Source organism: Vigna radiata, chromosome 11, assembly GCF_000741045.1.
Source record: "Vigna radiata var. radiata cultivar VC1973A chromosome 11, Vradiata_ver6, whole genome shotgun sequence".
Lineage (NCBI taxonomy): Eukaryota > Viridiplantae > Streptophyta > Magnoliopsida > Fabales > Fabaceae > Vigna > Vigna radiata.
Window position 1 is genome coordinate 9,860,957 of NC_028361.1, and position 13,995 is coordinate 9,874,951.

A 13,995-nucleotide genomic window follows, 5' to 3' on the forward strand; every position below is an offset into this window, starting at 1 on the left:
TCGGTTAATCAATTAAATATTGATTTTCTTCGAGATACGTATTAACCAATAACTCTGTTGGTTATTTCGAAATGAGATAAATTAAAAAACACCTTAGAAAAAAAGTGATTAAGCCTAAAAAAGCCATTTAAATATAAACCTAACTTAAATGAACATGAGTGGTTTTATATTGAACAACGTGTTGTTGTCTCACTATTAAACAAGGAATAAATATATTTAGACTTAAATCCTTAATTGGTCTCATGAGAGAATTTTTAATTTAATATTCGCTTTTAAAAGTGTATACATTGGATTTCATGTTTTGTAATTTGTGTCAATTTGGCTTGAAAATTGCAAGTGGACAAGTCATTTTGAGTTATAGTATGTTTATTAACTGTTTGAAAGTTTGAACACCTTCCAATTACTGTTACAAATTTATTTGGAGTGTCATTAATTCACTAAATTGACATAAATTGCAAAACATGAGATTCAATGTATACACTTTTAAAAGCGTGTACTAAACTGAAAATTTCTTCTTATCATGATACCAATTAAGGTTTTATGCCATATATTTATCAAGTGTTTGAAGAATTTGTATTTTTACGAAGCTAATTTGATCAAAGAGGATAAATTTGGATTTAATAATATTTCAAATAGAAATTATCTGTTTGTAAGTTAAAATAATAAAATCAGATAATAATGTTACATAGAAAAATATGAATAAAAAAATATGAGTTGGTTGATTGGTTCCTTTGATATACATATACTCCTCCAACCACCAATATTCTTTGTCTGTGTTAAACTCTTGTCTTTCTTTCTCTCTCTCCTCAAGATAAGGCAGAGAAGAGAAGGAAAGAGAGAAGGAGAAGGAGATGGAGGGTGCAAACACGGTGGTGGAGCAATCCGTACCAACGCCGTCCAAGTTTCCGTTGAGCTTTTGGGAAACCACGGTGGCTTCAACGGTGGCTTTGATTTTCGCAGTGGGTCTAACGGGCGTGTACCTCACCATGCCCGATTCCGATTATAGCTTTCTCAAGCTACCCCGCACCCTCCAAGACCTTAAACTCCTCCGGTAATGTTCCAACCGACATTCCCTTTTCTGTTATTTTACACGTGAATGTTGAAAAACAAAGAAAAGACCAAACTTTACTTCGTTTTCGTTGTTGGGGTTCCCCTTTCTTCTCTGTTTTCTTATTGGCTGTTTTCTTTCTGGTGCAAGATGCGATTTTTATCAATTTGGTGATGATTAATTTGTTGCAAGTTTCATTGCTCTTTAAATGAATGTTCTGATTGTCAAATCTGGTTTATTCTGTTGAAAAGATCTGACCGGGAACCGTGATTTCGGTCCAATCATGATGATTAATTAAAATCGTGATTTGAGAATGCTGTTTATAAGGATTCTGTGTAAATAGGAATAGGCTATTTTAATTTTTTTTTCTTCCTTTTCTCTATTTTATCCCTTTGAAAAGCAGATCTGGAAAGGGTGTTGGGGTCTTGAGGGATCCCGCCGCTTGGAGGGAGTACATGAGAATATTAGGTTTATTATCGTTAATAAATTAATCGAGGTTTTTGCTTTGAATCAACAAGCTGGCATGTCGCAAGTTGCGAGTATATATATCTTGGTTGAAGGTTCACGTGCTATTCTAGTAAGGGTTCAGTTAACAACACTTTGGTGCAGTTTGCAGTTAGTCCTAGGTTCTAACTTGTAATCATCTTATTTTATTTTCTGATAAACTTGTTTCCATATTTAAATAAAAAATTTGAACACCGACCAACTCTTCATCTGTAGGACTTTGACTGAGATCAAGCAATATGTTTTCTTATTATTCAACTGTATGTGACTTAGGATGAGCCTTGGTGCAACGTTATGGTTGTTGTTGTTGATGATCCTGTAACTTGGAGGCACAGGGTCAAATCGTCATAGGTTGACCACAAGTCATGCATATATATAAGATAAAATACCAACACTTTTAGGTGGTTAGCTGGAGAAAGAAATAGACTACTTGACGTAAAACTGGTGTATGTTTTCTCAATCATTTGGTCTGCAGTGGGAGCAGGCTAAATGACGGAATCTTCTATGCTTTGAGATAGTCTATTGACTTTGCATTTCATTTCAATGAGTGGATAATATATAATTTGTCCTATGTTTTAAAAATGATCGTGCTTGTGTAGAAAAGGGAATTTGGTGGGTCGTGAATGTAGAACGGGAAGTTGAATATAATACAAACTGTGTAATGCTTTATCTACCTTGTATTTATTTTTGTAGAGATAACCTTGAGAGCTATACAAGTGACTACACTGCACAAGTCTTGGTGGGATACTGCGTGGTATATATTTTCATGCAGACTTTCATGATTCCAGGGACTGTTTTCATGTCATTGCTTGCTGGAGCACTCTTTGGAGTCTTTAAAGGAGTGGCACTGGTTGTGTTCACTGCTACAGCAGGAGCTTCTTCATGCTACTTCCTGTCTAAACTGATTGGACGTCCAATTCTCTCCTCCCTCTGGCCTGAAAAGTTGAAATTCTTCCAAACCCAGGTTTGTTTTAACTTCCCACCACATTGGTTTTGATCCAATCTTCACATGGAAGTGAAAAAGTTATTTGTATGTATCCACAGGTGGCTAGAAGAAGAAAGAGTTTGTTGAATTACATGCTTTTTCTGAGATTGACTCCAACCCTGCCCAACACATTTATTAATTTTGCTTCGCCAATTGTAGATGTGCCTTATCATATCTTCTTCTTGGCAACTGTTATTGGACTCATACCCGCGGCTTATGTCACTGTCAAGGTACGTAGCCTACCAAAAACATTACCTATTTGGAACTGTTATTTTCACAATAAATATTACAACAAGTAAACAAAAAATAGGTCAGAGAAGAGTGAAATGTATTAATGATGTGATTCTAAGAGATAGAGAGAGAAAAAACGGTGTACAGATTGTACAAATAACACAAGTCATTCTTACTATTTCATTGTTCACTTCAAAATTTTCAAATTGTGATTGCTTCCCCATTTATAAATACTTCACATCTTGAAAAGGGTACTGTTATCTTAATGAACCATATGCATTTTTATCATGAGTTTTTGTCTTTTTAATTATTAAACTATTCTATCTTGGAAAGAATATTTCCGTTGTCTCTAATTGAATTTGAGTATCTCGTTTTCTTATGCAGGCTGGGTTAGCTCTTGGAGAGTTAAAATCCATGGGGGATCTCTATGATTTCAACTCAGTTGCTACCTTGTTCCTCATTGGTGTTGTGTCAGTTACACCCACATTAATGAGCAAGAACGAATCATAGCATTTTATAGGCCAAGAATCATTGCTGTATGATGGCCTTGTTCTCCTGACAGCTAATATCAGTTCAGTATTTGTACAGATCTCCAAAAGAAAAGAAAAAAAAAAATTCATTGTGATTCTCTGCAAATAGATTATTCCAAATGCTGCAGTAGTTCAAGACAAGCATATGATTGGTTGGATCTATGCTAGTGGCAAGAAACGAAGATTGGATGAATTAGTTATATGTACATTATTCACGAGTTGATATGTGTAATACATTCACGTATTGAATGGTAGTTATTTTGTCATGTTTACATCAACAAAAGATGTTCTCTTCATCTTTCCCATCATTTGATTACTGCACATCAATCACTCATTTTCTTATTACAATGAAATCATGTGCATTGGGGGGAAGGTAGGATATGGAACCTACTGCGCCAACCACGAATTTGAAGAAAACTCTGTAAGCATGGGTTACTATACTAAATTTTTTAAAAGTTTTCACACTCTCAACTGAAATTATTAATCTTTATACTTGAACCAACTCATTTTCTTCTCAATCAAGAATCAGGAGTTTTGGAATGTATACTATGTATTAAATAAAATATCATATGATGAATTGAAGAAAGTGTTAAAAGTGTTATCTCTTTGTATTTTTTAGACCTAAAATTTAAACCTGAGTGTCCCATGTTCATGAAGTTGAATCTACCTACGGCAAGTTGGCAGCTCAGAATAATATAAATGTGAACTGACAATGGCAATCTCCAGTGATTGAAAAATGCAATTGAATAATGAGAGTTGTTCATTTTGTTAGAAAATTGCATGTTTTAATGCTTGTTTACTTCCACTCATCCTCACAACACATTCTTCATTTCATATTTGCGTACAAGCATAACCTACAGGGTAGGGAAAAACAAAACCAAGTCCCACGAAGACATAACTTATAAAGTAAGACATTTTAGAAAACACTCTTATAAATATGAAATTGCCACATTTTATTGTCGCAGCACCTAAGCCTTTTAGGGTTTTCAATAGCTTCAAAAGAAAATAACTTTAGTGTGGCTCAATTGATTGGGATTAAGAAAATAGCTTTTAAGGTTCAATTATATTTTTAATCTTTGATTAATGTTAAAAAGCTAATAAAGATAATTAAGATACAAATTATTTGAAGTTAAAATAATTATATATTTTAGCTGTCTGGTATGGATACTTGTCAGGCCAATGGACTAGGTAAATAAACAATATAAACAATTAACCACTCTTAACCGATCAGTTAAGATAATATGTAGTTACTGTTAATATAAATATTAACCATTTATTGGTAATGGATCAAACCTAAAAGTAACCTCATTTTAATATATGTATGTTTGATAGGAGGGTCGGGTAACTAACTTTGAGTATTCATTCTATTAAATATTATCACACAAAGTAACTTACTTGAACAATCCACAACAACTCTGAATGCTTCGAGTAAGGGATTTCAACCATGAAACATATAATACTTTTATTTTTCAATATTATAGTTTTAATATTTCACTTTTATTATAAATATTATATGTATTAATTTAGATATTATAACATTTTATATTATAAGAAACTATTTAGTGCATCATAAATTAGAATTTTTATTTTTAGAGATAAAGATTATGAATATGGTTATTATAAATAATATATCAAAATGATATGCATGATTCTTTTTTTTCATATTATAAATTTAAAATTAACATAAAATAATTGAGTTAAATTGTATAAATTTGTTTAAATGTTTTATAATTTTTAAATCTTTGACATTTTGTGGATAATTTATGTAGTGTTTATTATTAGCTATAATATTAATTTGGAACCAAAATTATAATTAAAACAACTATATTTTTTCATGGCATATCTCAATTAAGTTAAATATTTAATATTTATAAAAAAGATAATAAAATATAATTTATTTTTATTTTAATATAATATAAACAATAAAATTTATAATATAATTTATATTTATCATTTTATATATAAAGAATGGTAAAGTTATTTATATTGGTCTAAATAATGGAAGATAAAGAATTATTTTTTATATCACATAATTTTAATATACTATAATCACTAATAATAAAAATATAAACCAAATTCTTATTTTTCTCATAAAAGAGTTATTTTTTATATCATGTAATTTTAACATACTATAATTAGTAATAATGAAAATACAATCATTTTCTTATTTTTCTCATAAAAATTTGTAATTATAACAAACTAAAAACTAATAATTCTACAATCATTCTAAAGTATACTATGAAAATTAATCTAATTTTAAGTGCACAAGTAAATTATAATTATTTTTAATAAGAATAACGTTAAACTATAAAAAAAATTATTAAAAAAATTAAATATATTATTTTTCTATTTTATTAAATTAAAATATATTACTTATTGAATGAAATTTAAATTAAAATAAAAAATCATTTCAGAATATGGTTACATTCTTTACATTAAGGGTCTTTCTTCTTGCACCTCTCTTTTCTCTTACTGCTCCCATAAAAGTTGCAATTATCAGACTCTCCCTTATTAAAATTATATATATAAAAAAAAATCTTTGCACCTTATTTTTATATTTTTTGGAATGATGGTTCGAGAATATATTTTTGAATTTGAAAATGTCAATCCGGAACACCAAATCTAGAAAATGTAAAAAAAAAAAAAAAAATCCAAATTGAACGTTTCCAAAATGTATTTTGGGATAGAAATACTTTCCAAAATATTTTATTTTGGAATATATTTTCAAGTTTGAAATATATTTTCGAATCAAAAATACTTTCAGAACAGTTATTCCAGGATAAAAAAAATATTCTAAAATATATTCGTAGATGTAAAAGCATCTTTGGACTTTCTTCTTATTCTTGTTTTATAACTAATTCTTTTTTTTATAAATAAGAACAGTTATTCCAGGATAAAAAAAAATATTCTAAAATATATTCGTAGATGTAAAAGCATCTTTGGACTTTCTTCTTATTCTTGTTTTATAACTAATTCTTTTTTTTATAAATACATGCTTTGGGGTTTTCTTCTTATTCTTATTTTATTCTTTTATAACATTTTTTATTTTATTTTTTTGGTAGAAGCTATTGCAGTAGAGTTTGGGGAAGGGGAATAGAGAAAATATACAAGGTGAAGATGGTGGTTGAGAGGCTAGGCTGTAGGAGGTGGAGTTTGTGAGCAGGAGAAGGAATAATGGAGAAAGGGAAGAGAAAGTAGGCTCGAGCTTTTACTTTGAGGGGTAAAAGGGGATTTCCAAATTTAGGGAGGTAAAGCAAGAAATAAATAAAGGTGCAGGAAGTAGCATTGTTATATTAAAGCACGTTAACATCATAACTAATATCTTTTGCAGCATTAAAACTATATATAGTTACTTCAATCCAAGGTCAGTTTTAAACTAAACCAAAGAAAAAACAAATTATCCTATAAATGAGTTTACAGGTACAATTAGATCTGAGAAAATCCTGCCTGTTTCATCGTCCACCAAGTAACCAACCCAGCTAATAAAATGACAAATTTTGTTGAATGTTGTCATAATAAAGTATAAAACAATGTAATTAAAAAAAGCTATCGTGAAAGAATCGAAAAATGCTCCTTTCAAAGGACATGAACCGGGACTAAAGGTGGAAATTACAACCTACCAATAAAACCACATTATAAACTAAAATTACATATCAAATTTGAAATAATAAGTGATGAGACAACGTTGAATTGATTTCTTGATTCATCTTTATCAGTCGCCAGTAAATGTGCCAAGTCCACTGAGAACTGTAAGGAATCTTCCATTGCCTTGAATCCATGCTACAAAAATTTCTCCATGTGTGCACTTCCTCTCCTCAACAACTATAGCTACCTGTTCTTTTTTACTTTCTTATTACGCAGGGTGCTGTCTGGAGTACGACTATCAAGCTTGCGTTTTATCCCTGCTTGTTTTGGTGCACCACTCTCTTTGAGCAAATTTGCTTTAGCCTTTCTGGCAGCCACTGAAGGTCTCTTTGTCTGGCGTTGTTTTGGCTTTTCTCCACCTTGTTGGGTTTTCTTGTGCACATCTGATTTGGTTGCACGTAGACCCTGATAAGATGCATTGGCTTTTCTGTTTGACCTGTTAACACTGCTCGAAGGAGACCGTGAAGCCACAGAAAATTTCTTTGAAGGAGTACCAGGAACTTGTGTTGATGATGTGTTTGGCCTTTTAGAAGGGGTAGGAGTTTGTGTTGAGGATGGGTTTGACCTTTTAGATGGGGTAGCATCTGCTTTGGCATGAGAGAGTCTCAACTCTCGGTCTCGAAGCTTCAAGTTCCTTTTCTTAACAACAAATTTAGCAGCTTCCTGCATTTCCGAGACAAAACTTTTAATAATTGACATATGGGATTAAGACATGAAAGAAGTTTGAACATTCTTCATGCCAAGTTTATTTTGAATGCAGTAACACTACCTTTAATAACAACCTATAACATGTCTAAATTCACAACCAATCAAACACCATTTTGAATACCAACACGACAGTGACTTTATACAAGTAAATTTGAAGAATTAGCAGTATAAACCAAATGAAGTAACAGTTCATTTACAACATAGTAATCAACAAAAGAAACCCTAAAATGTTCATTCTTCACTTAGAAAGCCAGGAGTACTCGCCACAAGTATTGGACTACAACTATGCGATTTACAACTCATTGAATTTATGCAGAATAAGTGCAGATTATTCTTTAGCCATAATTAATTATGTCACGTTATGCCACACTTCGTTGGTAAGCCAGAAGAAGGATCGGGGGATAAGCAGAAAGATGTAAGCAAGTAATTTTTTTGCAGCTCCGGATCAGCAGAACTAATGATTACAATGGTTTCAAACTCTTTCACTGCAGATCCATCCACAGCAGTTGTGAAGTTTTAGACGTTTCCATTGTAAGAAAATATCCTAACAGGTGTCACTCATAGGTCTGTTAATAACAATATCATAGGGATTTTAACCTATGCAAGTGGGCAAGAGAATTAGTTGTTGATATTTGTTGGATTGTGGGGCTAAGAAGAGAACTAATACAAATTGCCTAAAAAATTGAAGGGAGGTTGACAGATCATGCTGTCATTTAAGAGAAGATCAGGAGCTAAGGGCACATAGAGGTTTGAGATATAATCTGGGGGATTTCCAAACACTATGTAACAATATACCGAGTTTATATCATTCATCAATCTAAACTTGTAGGTTCTGGTCATATCTGCATTGTCACAACTTAGTGAGCTTTACATGAATGTGGAGTTGTGGACTAATGTAGTCGGACACACATAAACAGAGCCTCAATCATGCGGACTTACCCAATGCAAGATGACTTCTACTTTGAGATAATAAAATACACACACCATTTAGGTTGTGTTTGTATGTAAGATGAATGTTCCAAAAATAAGAAAATAAATAGAAAATTTTATAATTTATTAATCGTAAAAAATCAATGCCTCTTCATGGAATGCAGTTATTTATATGATAAACACGGTAACAACAGAAACCAAGGAACATAAAAAGGAAGAAAAATAAATAAAGACCTCTTTTAAAGGTAGGGAAACACCTTAAGAAAATAGAACAGGTGAGACTACCCAGCCACTCAGAAGGAAAAAAAGAAGGAAACAGGTATGCTGAGATGGGGAAAAGGACAGAGACCTCCCTGCATTGCTGAGCGCATGACCAGATAAAGAAAATTGTGCACTGACACATAAAAGTGGCCAAAATCACTGCCAGAGGTTGCTCAGTGCAAGAAAGGTGTTTGGTTTCACAAATCAAAAACATACGAGTTGTTCTGATATAGAACATCATGAAATTGAAAAAATACCATGAAATGGCTTCTTAAGTGATGCATTGAAACAAGATTGTAAATATGGGATTTTGCCCAGTGAATGAATGACGGTAACAGTAGCAGCATGAAGATCCATAATTTTCAAAGATTGAAGGAACCATTGGCCGCAATTTCTCCTGCTTGCTCAAAACACAGCAGCAGTATATGAACAATGGCCTGAGGCATAATGCAAAACTCCTCCACAATATCAGAGTCTCTAAGTCTAACTAATACTAATCTCGTTGAAACAAGGTATTTTCTGAAAATGAAATGTATGTACCTAGTTAAACAAAAGACATGCTATAAAATGTAAAGCACCACCAACCCGTAACACACAAACGTAGGTAAACAAACAATCGAAATAAGGCAATCTATAGCATAAAAGTATCTACTTTTAAGAAATAGATAACAAGCAATTCCAAAAGAAATCATACAAAATAAAACGGTCTCTATGGCCTTGTCAACCACAAATACCCCAATAATTTCACCAAAAGCAAAGTACACAAGAACGTCAACTATAAAATACTTGAACTAAATATGAAAAGAGCTTATAGTAAGAAAGTATATGAAAAATGCACTATTCAGACCCCTGAACACACCTTTGTTTTAAATAGCACATAAGCAATACCCTTTCCAACATTAAGATGAGGATCTCGAACAACTCTGACAGCTTCTACACTTGATTCCAGGTTGGATATGCCACAAAATAACTGATAAAGCTCTTCATCCTGTAGAAAAGAATCACATTATAGATCTATTAGACAACAATGACACAATTCTATGGTCTCGAATGTAAAATTATCTATTAGAAACACACCTTCACATCAAATGGGAGGTTGCCCACAAAAACAGTTCTCTTGTTGTCATAAAGAGGAACACTTTCCCCTTTATGTTTCTTGCGGGGTGGGCATGCCCTATCAACACGAATGTGATTTCCTTCAACCTACAGCCAGACGAATACACGATAATATTTAAAAAAGTCAACTACTAACATTCTAACGAAAAGAAATACAAGGTAAACAGCATATTTTGATCCAATCCACCTCAACTTTGAGAGCCAAGGGCATACCAGTGACATGTTGTGAGACAAAGAAGCCTGTGCCGATTGCTCGGTTTTGAAAACAATGTATGCATGTACACTGCAAAAAAATACAATGTTTGTCTATTAGAAACGGACAGAAAGCATCCTTTAAACAGAAAAGGCTTTTATTGTTATTAGACTCAGTACAAGTCACCTAAGACCATCGGAAGAAAACTATACCGATTTGCAAAATAAAATGTATGAAACGAGCTTTTGTAGTTCTCCTTAAAATGAAATAAATAAATAAAAAATACAACCATAATGATTTCTCGAACCCAAAAACAAACTGGTTTTACCTTTCTAAAGAATCCATGGAATCATTTCAAAATAAATGTATAAAAAATAACAGCATTCACTATAAACGATCAACAATTCAGAAAAAAAAAAAACAGAAAAATTACCTATCAGCGGCATCATTTATTTTCTTCGCAAGGATGGCTCCCTTTCTAGGTTTCTTAGTCTGGTTCACCACGAAAGAAGAACAAAACGTATGAAGTTATCATTCCAATATGAAAACAACTAAAACCTCAACCGTGCAAAACAAACTCACACAAAAGAAGAGGAAAACCTACATCTTGTATCGGAACAGAACGAATCCTCACAGACTCGACCTCACCAAACTTTTTAAACTCCTTCAACAGAATCTTCTTTTTCACCTTGAGAGGCAAATTCCCCACGAAGACAGTCCTCAGAAGTTTATTCTCGTCATCAAAACCTTCCTTTGCAACCATCGTATCAGCTGGATCATCCAACGTCTTCCTCTTGTTCCCAACAGTTTTATTCTCAATCCCTTCCTTTTGAACTTCCTCCATGAGCCCATATTTCTTCTCCTCCCACTCTCTTTCAACTTCGTCCCTTTTCCTCTTTCTTTTCCCATCTGCTTCTGCACCCAAATCAAGGCCTCCTTCTCTTCCTTCATCGGAACCGCTTTTCCTCTTCTTCTCCGATTTCTCCAAAACTTCAGTTACAGAAACTGGATCAAGGGCTGGGCTTTTCTCTTTGTTCTTCTTGCGCTTCTTCTCGTCGCCGGCATCGCGGTTCTGGGCGTTGCCGTTGTTAGGGATGTAAGCTTGGTTCGTTGTGTCGGAAAGTGGAGCAGGTTTTCTCCGAAAGGGGTTGTCGTCGGAAAATAGAGAGGCAGCGGTTGCAGTGCCATGTTCCGGCGCGTTGCCGAAGAGCTTGTTGAAAATGCTGGAAGAAGATGAAACGGTATCGGTTTGAAGGGTTTGTTGCGGGTCCTTGGGTTTCTTCTTGCCCATCGCTGAATTGGATTGGAAGGAATCAGAAATCGGTGAATTCTTCCAGAAAGAAGAGAACTTTGGAAGAAACCCTAAACTAGGTTTAAGGTGGAGGAAGGAAGGGAAGGTAGAAGTAGGAAACTTCAAATATATTTTTGCTCACACACAGCAAAACCTTGAAAAACATATATTTATTTTCTAACAGCTAACAATGTCTCTATGATTAATAATATTAATTAATTAACTAGTATTTTAGTTTCTTGAGTAAAATAATTTTTTATTTTATATCATTATACTTTTGCTAATTAAAATATATACATATGATAATTTATAATAAAAAATTTAAAGACATATAAATTATATTTTATATTTAGAAAATAATTTATATTATAATTTAGAATTCTTTTTAAGAATCTTGAAAATGATGTAATAAGGGCAGTGATGAAGGGTGATAAAAGATTAATACTATAATTAGGTTTTCTATTAAAAAAACTCTTTTTTTAAAATCACTATCTTTATAATTCTTTTTAAGTTTTTCATTTATGTTATCTTTATAATTTTAATTTCAATTTTTATTCTTTTAAAGATAAACAACCATAATATTTCGTGAAGAGTTAAAAAAATCGTAAATTAATTATTTATCTTTTTAAGTAGTTTTGGCTCTATGTCTTTTATATATATATATATATATATATATATATATATATATATATATATATATATTTTTGTTCAAATATGTTTAAAGAAAATCTGTATTGTTTTGTGATCATGATGATATGATTATATTTCAAATTGAAGGTTTTATCATTTACACCTTAACTCCTTAATAAGTACATCAATTCGTATAAATAATAAAAATGATAATTATATATAAATAATAAAAATGATAATTATAGATATCATTTTTATAAGGAATTTGTGTTCGTTTAAATAATTATGATCTTTTACTAATTTAAGTAATTGCAAATATGAACATTGACTTGAAGGATTCAAGAACACAATTTTTTTTCTCTTTAATGAATATACCCACAAATTTATAGAGTAATCACCAATGAAGGTAACAAAATATTGAACACCATTAAATGACCTTTTAGATGTTGAACAAACATTTGAATGTAGAATATCCAAAATATGTTTTCTTCTTCACCCACTGTCAGATTTATGGAAGGATACTCTACGCTACTTATTTGTAAACAATCTTCACATAATTAAAGCAATTGTCCTTTTATACTTTAGAGACGATATTTCTTAAGGATTTTTAAATCTTATCGCTCATGTGCCCCAATATTTTGTCATAATTTCTTACTTTCTTCTTGATCAACATTTGTCTCTCATTTGCATATCTTTCCTTGCATGATGTATAAATAGTCTTCTTTCTTGCCTTAAACAACAATCTGCCAGCTGAGTTTCCATTTTCCACCACCAAACTATTTGCTCATTCCAACATCACTAACTTACCTATTGAGAGAAGGTTGAGTCGCATCGTAGGTGTACACGTTTACCTTCTTTAGCACAAGTTTGTTTCTATTTTCTAGTCATGAAAGTTATTCTCTTATGTCCATACTCTTGCTTATGATATAATTATCCATCTCCACTATTCCGAAATCTCCTTTTTGATAAGAAAAAAGAATCCCTCATGAGGAGTAACATGAAGATAAGCTCTGATATCTATTATCCAAGTGTAATCATCAAAAACAACATTTACATAGTCTACCTCACTAATAAGGAACACATTCTCGTTGTTTAATATCGTCGTTGTTGTGATTTTTTCTTTCAACTTCTTTTTGAGATCTATCAAGTCAAGATGAATTAATCCAATCTTCTTATCTCTCTTAAAGAATATACACTTTTGCTTCTTGTGGTAATCTTTTCCATAATAAAAACATGTCAAACTTGTAAGGAAAGACTTGGATCTTCCTTGTAACTTTCTATTTTTTCTTTGCTTATATGTTCACTCCTTCCTCTATTTTTAACATCATTCGCTTTTGAGTGACTACTCATTTCCCTTTCTTTCCTTCTAGATTCTTCATTTAACAAATTATTTGTAACAATATACAAACTAAGCTTTTCATCTGGTGTTTAGTTGCTGAAAATGGCAACCAATGTGTCACAACTCTCAAGTAGAGAACTAAGAAGTATAAAAGTTTGTAACTCATCATCAATCTTCATATTTGTTTTCATTAATTGATTAACAATACCTTTAAAGGTGTTTAGATGGTCGATCATATTCTAGTCATTACTCTAATTTTACAAATCGTTTGACAATATGAGATTTGTTTATAAGAGTTTTCTTTTGAAACATGAATTCAAGCTTCGTCCACAACTCACATGCATTGGTATAAGTCGACACTAGGGATGACAAAAAAATCTGCGGGCACGGGTATTCGCAGGTAAAACCTGTGGGCACGGGTAACGGGTATTTTAGTACCCGCTTCTAAATGGGTCGCGCGTACCCGTTATCCGCAAAAAATAATAAAAAAATTAATTTATATATATTTTTCATTAAATTTAATTAAAAATAAAATAAAATTATATTTCATTAGGTTAAATTTAATTAAAATTAAAATTTAATTT

General features: G+C 31.9%; 2 protein-coding genes across 2 annotated transcripts; one reads left to right on the forward strand and one right to left on the reverse strand.

The window, feature by feature from the left end:
- The first annotated feature begins 764 nt into the window (after positions 1-764).
- LOC106776315 (uncharacterized membrane protein At4g09580) lies at positions 765-3,606 on the forward strand. Its single transcript, XM_014663724.2, has 4 exons — positions 765-1,051; positions 2,246-2,516; positions 2,597-2,767; positions 3,153-3,606. Exons 1-4 carry the CDS (start codon positions 852-854, stop codon positions 3,276-3,278), a joined length of 768 nt encoding a protein of 255 aa, XP_014519210.1. The 5' UTR covers positions 765-851; the 3' UTR covers positions 3,279-3,606.
- A 3,069-nt stretch (positions 3,607-6,675) lies between these two features.
- LOC106778044 (RNA-binding protein 34) lies at positions 6,676-11,588 on the reverse strand. Its single transcript, XM_014665931.2, has 6 exons — positions 10,756-11,588; positions 10,585-10,643; positions 10,172-10,241; positions 9,920-10,045; positions 9,702-9,830; positions 6,676-7,606 (listed from the first exon to the last, which is right to left on the reverse strand). Exons 1-6 carry the CDS (start codon positions 11,440-11,442, stop codon positions 7,127-7,129), a joined length of 1,551 nt encoding a protein of 516 aa, XP_014521417.1. The 5' UTR covers positions 11,443-11,588; the 3' UTR covers positions 6,676-7,126.
- Positions 11,589-13,995: the final 2,407 nt, after the last annotated feature.